The sequence below is a fragment of the Sordaria macrospora genome, chromosome 6 (assembly GCF_033870435.1).
Source record: "Sordaria macrospora chromosome 6, complete sequence".
NCBI classification, from domain to species: Eukaryota; Fungi; Ascomycota; class Sordariomycetes; order Sordariales; family Sordariaceae; genus Sordaria; species Sordaria macrospora.
In genome coordinates this window covers 2,864,788-2,870,787 of record NC_089376.1, presented here as the reverse complement: position 1 = coordinate 2,870,787, position 6,000 = coordinate 2,864,788, and the positions used below count along the sequence as shown (strand labels likewise).

The following is a 6,000-nucleotide window of genomic DNA, read 5'->3' as shown; positions in this document are numbered from 1 at the left end:
TCTACCAGAATTTATGGGTTCCAGAGTCCCGTCGGGGATCGGGAATGGATCGGATCGGATGACGGATCATAATATCGGGCTGACTGACTACCCACCTACCTGGCTTCTTTTTTCCTCATTCTTTCTCCCAGTTCCCACGCGTTGACACACACAGTAGGGGCCCCATTACCAGTGTGGTTCTTACAGGTCGCTTGGGCTGACTGTCAAAGTCGAGAGATTAGTTCTCTCCTACAACTACCTGGTACGCAGGTCGGGGTTATGGGAAGACCGGACAGCTAGCCGTACCACCAGCGGTAACACCAGCGGTAGTACTGATGCGGGAACGGCAAGCACCATCAGGCACGTTCCCGTGGGCACATGGGGACACATGGGGAAGAGGGGGGGAGACATCAGGCAGAGTGAGTGTATATGTACAGTTGTCTCATTTTTTTGTCTTCCCTCTAGAGAACCCTTCTCTGATATCCTATTATGGATAAACAAGAACTTATCTAAATACACCATTTTCTGGTCAGGCCGAAGGGTGGATGTGAGTAGTACCAAGAGTACTGTGGTAGATAGATGTGTAGCCTTGATACATGCGTGTATTCTTGTGTGTCCTTATGTGTGTGTGTGTGTGTGTGTGTGTGTGTGTGTGTGAAACCTGCCACTTCACAGCATTGAGTAGATGCGATGAAGGGGACAGAGAGACAGTTGAACAATGAGGGGCAGAAGAGACAGGTTGGTTGGTAGGGTCGATGTATGTATCGCCCAAACCCAGTTGTGACTACCTAGTAAAAGGGAATATACAAGTAGAGTATGTAAGGTAGATCCCAGATAATGTATGTATGTAGTATGTATGTATGTAATGTAGCATGTGTAAATAACTTTTGGTTGTAAAAGCACAACAGACAATGTTCGTAAACCTGATGGGGTATCTTTTTGACAGCAAGATAAAAAAAGAAAAAATAGAACAAGAAAAATGGGGGACTGGCTTAGTATGCAAAAAGAAATGACACCAGCCCCAAAGAGATCTAGTATGGGTGTCGTGGCACGTATCATCAAGTCGTCGACAGCGTTAAAAATGCGTGAGGTGTGCGTCCGTCCATCCAAATAGCAAGCATAGCAGGCTGCTTGTCCGCTTCTCCCTTCCAATCTATCCATCGAACAAATAAACAAAAAAGATGGGGTAGTATCCAACGGATGTTTCTCGAACCGTAATTCGGTACTCCCTACCTTTCACTACTCTCAGCGTGGGACGGCACATGATGCTTTTCCCTTCCTTCGCTTCACTTCCGACGCCCCACTTTGTCCACGAGGCTTTTGAGCCAAAGGGAGGCGCTGTTTTTCCTATCGTCGTGTCCAGCCATGACCGCATCGCGGACCATTGGCCCGACAATGTCCACATCGCCGCGGTCGGGAAACTTGCCCTCATCCGTCAGCATTTCGGGGACGGCAGCCGGAAGCACATCCTCGGTAGCACGACGGAGCAGTGTCGTAGTCGCCCTAGTCAACTGCGGTTCCAGTCGTTGAATGAGATCCTCCTCAGCCCGGCCCCATTCCTGCTCTATCTCTGCCCATTTATCCTGGGTATAACCGTATGTGATTGACGTCAACCCATAGTGTTCTCCAGTCCGGACAAGATGTTTGGTAAAGTTGATCCTGGCTTGGTTCCAATCAGCACGGAAGGCCTCATAAGTCGCTAAATCGGCTGTTTCTGGTACATAGGGCCTGGGTTCAATCGTGAAGTTGGCGTGTCCTAGACGGTCTGACCAAGCATCCTGGTCCTCAAGGAACGGAAGCGGCGAGGGTAGTTCACTGATTGTGCTCGCAATAGTTGCGCGGCGGAACGATGCCACTGATGCCTTGGTGCTCAGCGGTGGCGTAGGGTAGGATTGGGTGTTGCCAATATCCGGAAAGTAAGAAGCAACGGTCGGTGACTGCAGAGGTGATGTTTGAAGCGACTGCGTGTTTCCTTGGGTTACTGGGCTTTCGGTGAACAGAGGAGGCAGGAGAGGAGTGGCTGCCAAGGCACGTTCCCGCTCCAGGATTTTTCCAGCGGCTGCCTGCGCATCTTGAAGCGGGGAAGCAGGAGAAACAGTTTCGTCGGGGCTGCCGTAGAAAGAGAGCGCAGGGGTGGTAGGAAGTGGTGGTTCAGTGAACTGCGGCTGTTGTTGTTGCTGTTGTTGCTGTTGTTCGGAAGGGCGTCGCATCGAAGCGGATATCGACGATGACCTGCTCGAGGCGGCACGGGAAAAGGTTCGGGAGATGCTGGGACGTTGAACAAGAGACGAGACGGAAGCGGGCGCGGAAGCAAACTGGTTCCGCCTTGACGTGGATCCCCATCTTGAAAAGCTCGGGAGCTTTGACCCTATCCTTGAACTCCAAGACGACATTCCAGCATCTGACCCATGCCTCCTCTTCTTTGACCTTGAACTATCGCTGAAATCCGTGTCGCTCAGAAAGCCGAGGTCGTAGTCGAAATCCGAAGTCATGGAAGGACGGGTAGTGATGCTTTGGGCTACATCGTTGTGGTGGGAGCATGCCTCGTCGCCTAGTTATGATCGAGTTAGCTGCCTTGAATTCTGCCTTGGAGGAAGAAAGACCTCGTTGGAACCTACAAAGGCAATCGTAAAGGCCCCCTAGCCTGGCCTCGTCCGCACCCGAGTAAAGGTCGTAGTCGTCCTCGTCCCCATAGATATCGACCGAATCCCTTTCCAAAGGTTCTTCTTGCACGTCCGGGAGCTGGGTCTTGTTGGCCTTGTTGGGATGTGTTTGTTGTAATGGCGAGATAGGGCACTCGGAGGAGGCATTGGGGGGCATAATGTTCTCGAGCGAGGAGGTCGAACCCGAGTAACGCGAGTGGCTGGGGCGCGAAAAGGTTGGTGTGATGGGCAGTGGTGAGGCAATGTCGGACGAGGAAGAGCTCGAGTTATGGGTGTAGTAGATGGAAGAGTGATCGGCGGCGTCATTGTTGTTGTAGTTGTACTGTAGGAGCTCCAGCATGCGAGCCCTCTCTCTTTCCACCTTTTGAGGGAGTTGCAACGGTATTAGTCGAGTCGGCATGGTGGTGCTGGTCGTGGTGCGTGTGGTGCGTGGGTGAGTAGTGGTGGCCGGAGACAGTGTGTCGTCGAGGCATCGACCTTCACCTAAATGGTAGACCTAGAGGTGGGTGACGATGGTGGCAGTCGGAATGCCTGGCCCAGTTGCATGCAGGCTGCTTCGTGTTTGCCCGTGTTGGTTGTCCACTCTCTTTACCGTCTATAAAAATTGCCCAGCTTGACCGACTCGGAGGGCTCCTTCTCTTTTTGCAAGCCTTCAAATTCCAGTTTGACGGGACGGGAAGGCGGGAAGGCGGCGGGGTAGTTGACTTATTTGTTGCTTTTCCTGCCTGTCGGATAGAGGCCGGTGGTGGTGGTCACAAGAGCTGGGAAACTCCAGACCCAGCCAAGGTTGTGTGTCCGGGGGGTCGGGGACGGGGGCCCAGTTGACGACACCTCACTGCGCCATGGACTGTCGCTGCGGGCAGTGGACGATGCTCCGGCGGGCGGGAGACACGGGCGTGGACACACGGGCCACATCTCGTCTGCCAGTGCCAGCACCAGTGACGGGACCGCATTGGAGTGGGGGGAATTGGGTCCCAGCCTCCGCCGCCAGTTGGTAAAATTCTTTTTTTTTCTCTTTCTCGCTCGTTTTCCCCCGGCAACCTTCATGGTTGTTCAACTCCAGCTGCTTCTTCGTTCTCACACCGCACCCCCCTTGTTGCGTAGATTATATCTGGTGCTTGCAGGGATCCGACTCTGACTTTTTTTTTTCGCGATTGCAAAAGCGTCCATCCCATGTGTGTATCCACCCTTGGCCAGGCCCACCCGTTGGTCTGGACGACAAAAGAGGGAACACTAAAGTTGACGAGACGAACGGTGGAGAGAGTCCCAAAGCGTATTTCGGGAAACACAAGCAGATAGTCTGACAAACTGCTGGAGTCCCGGAGATCGCTTTGCGCCAAAAGCCAAGGTAAAAGACTGGACGGCGGCTCTGGGGGCGGTTAGACTGGCGTTGGATCAGTGGGTACACTGGAGTACGCTGGAGGGTGCGAGGGCCGGCGATGACGTGCGAGAGACGCTGGCGATGATCTTGGTGTGTCGTCCAGTCGGAGTCGATTATGCCGCTTACAACCTTGGCATCGCTCGTCCACCTCTTCTACTGCCTATAACGGTATGGCTTTTTAAGTCCCGTAATCCTACAGTCTTTACCGCATTGGGTAGTACGTTAATATCCTTATAGTATTAACTAGAGTTAAATTAGTTTTGATACGTACTGAGTACGTAATGAAGTATACGGTCGTTGTATTAAAGTAATTGTATTGATTTTATAAAACTGTAAAAGTGGTAATATAATCGCTGGTATGGTAATTGGCTATGGTCAATTACTTACTTTCTTATAGGGAGTTTAATACTTATAGCGAAGTCTAATGCCTATAGGAAGTCTAATACCTATAGAGAGTTTTTTTTTAACATAAATTTTATATAGGCAAGTACTTGATAATATATATATTGGTTCGATAAGCTTTGTGTAGATCAGTTTAATAAGCTTTAAGTTTGATATAGATTGGTTTTAATAGGCTTTATATAATGATAACTACTCTATTATATTAGTAATATTGGTAACAGGTATAAACATATAAAGTAAATAAATGTTAGTTAATATATTTATTCATTGTATTATTAATATTGAAAATGTAATTTTGAGTCTAGCAATACTCAATTTTATATACTGAATGCCTTTAGTGCTAGTAATTGATTAAGATAAAGAGCTAACAGATTAGCTTTAGTTTGTAAAACGTAAAAAAAGAAAGTGTGTTTTGTGGATTTAATATAAAGTATAATATTTTTTTAAACATTATATGAAAGATTATACTTTCAATAGCAACTACTATATTTAAGTATATTAAAATAATACTAATTTTAATATATATATGTTTGCTGCAATGTCCTAACTGGCCTATAATAATAGCACCAGTAAAGATATGCTACAGTGAACTATGCACTTGTAGTGGAGCGGAGCGGAAGCGGTAGGAAGTACAATAGCAGTGCTGAAGAAAGCAGCGTAGTTGTAAAGAAAATAGAGGGATGTTGTAAAAGAAGTCTTAGAAAGAACTCTGCTCTCAATACAGAAGAGTACAGTAGACTCTGCACTGTAAGAAACAACTATTATAGTAAACTCTGCACTATAGGAGTAGACTGTATCGTATTGCTTGGATTGTGCTTGCTTGCTTGCTTAAGGAGTGACTAATTAAAGAAGAGAAGAGGTCTTTATATACCCGAACGTTAAGTATCTAGAATCTTCCAAAGTGTAGAAGCTTCTGTAATTTGATAGGAGTGCTTGTAGGAGCACTTTACTAAGAAAAAGAATGAACGGAATTCATAAACTTCTGGTGCATTCCATGATAACAAATTAGTCTAGAAGAAATGCTGAACAAGTTAGAGAATCTCAGAATACAGCGGCAAAACCTTTATATTCTAGCACGTTCGGTGGAGGCTGAGTGAACTAATTCCGTAGAAGGAATAGTTCAATCAGCCTTCTATACTATAAGGTAATGAAAGGCAGTTACAAGGTACAGTACTAGCCACACGTTAATAATATATAATACTAGTATTGTACAATTGTTATAATATTTAAATGTATTTGTTAATAAATTGAATAAATTATATAAATTGTGTAAATTGTATAAACTGTATAAATTGCTATAGATAAATGTAACTGATTTATATATACAAATAGTTTTATATATATCTTTTTTATTGGAGAATGTCTTTTTGGACTGTTACAAATGTCTTCTCAGCGCTATTAAACCTTATCTTCTAGCTTACGACTTACGTTCTCGCATTTTAAACTAACTAAATTACTTGTATTCTTTTGCTTCTTTTAGCGCCCGCTTTTAGCGGCTTGGCATTAAATTTTCATAGATTTTACAATAAGAATTTGTGTATTATATTCTTTTATAGAATCTTAATATATATTTAG

General features: G+C 46.1%; 1 protein-coding gene across 1 annotated transcript; it reads right to left on the bottom strand.

The window, feature by feature from the left end:
• Positions 1 to 722: 722 nt before the first annotated feature.
• SMAC4_03606 (uncharacterized protein) lies at positions 723 to 3,508 on the bottom strand. The gene is made up of 3 exons (XM_003351254.2): positions 2,598 to 3,508; positions 2,012 to 2,530; positions 723 to 1,940 (listed from the first exon to the last, which is right to left on the bottom strand). The coding sequence occupies exons 1-3, from the start codon at positions 3,040 to 3,042 to the stop codon at positions 1,792 to 1,794; spliced, it is 1,113 nt and encodes a 370-aa protein (XP_003351302.2). The 5' UTR covers positions 3,043 to 3,508; the 3' UTR covers positions 723 to 1,791.
• Positions 3,509 to 6,000: the final 2,492 nt, after the last annotated feature.

Excerpts from the sequence above, each read along its gene's own strand:
- SMAC4_03606 (XM_003351254.2), bottom strand. The coding sequence starts at position 3,042 with ATGCCGACTCGACTAATACCGTTGCAACTCCCTCAAAAGGTGGAAAGA. Across the intron at positions 2,531-2,597 it reads GGGCCTTTACGATTGCCTTT|GCGACGAGGCATGCTCCCAC; the intron begins GTAGGTTCCAAC and ends GATCATAACTAG. Across the intron at positions 1,941-2,011 it reads AAAAATCCTGGAGCGGGAAC|TCGCTTCAAACATCACCTCT; the intron begins GTGCCTTGGCAG and ends GGAAACACGCAG.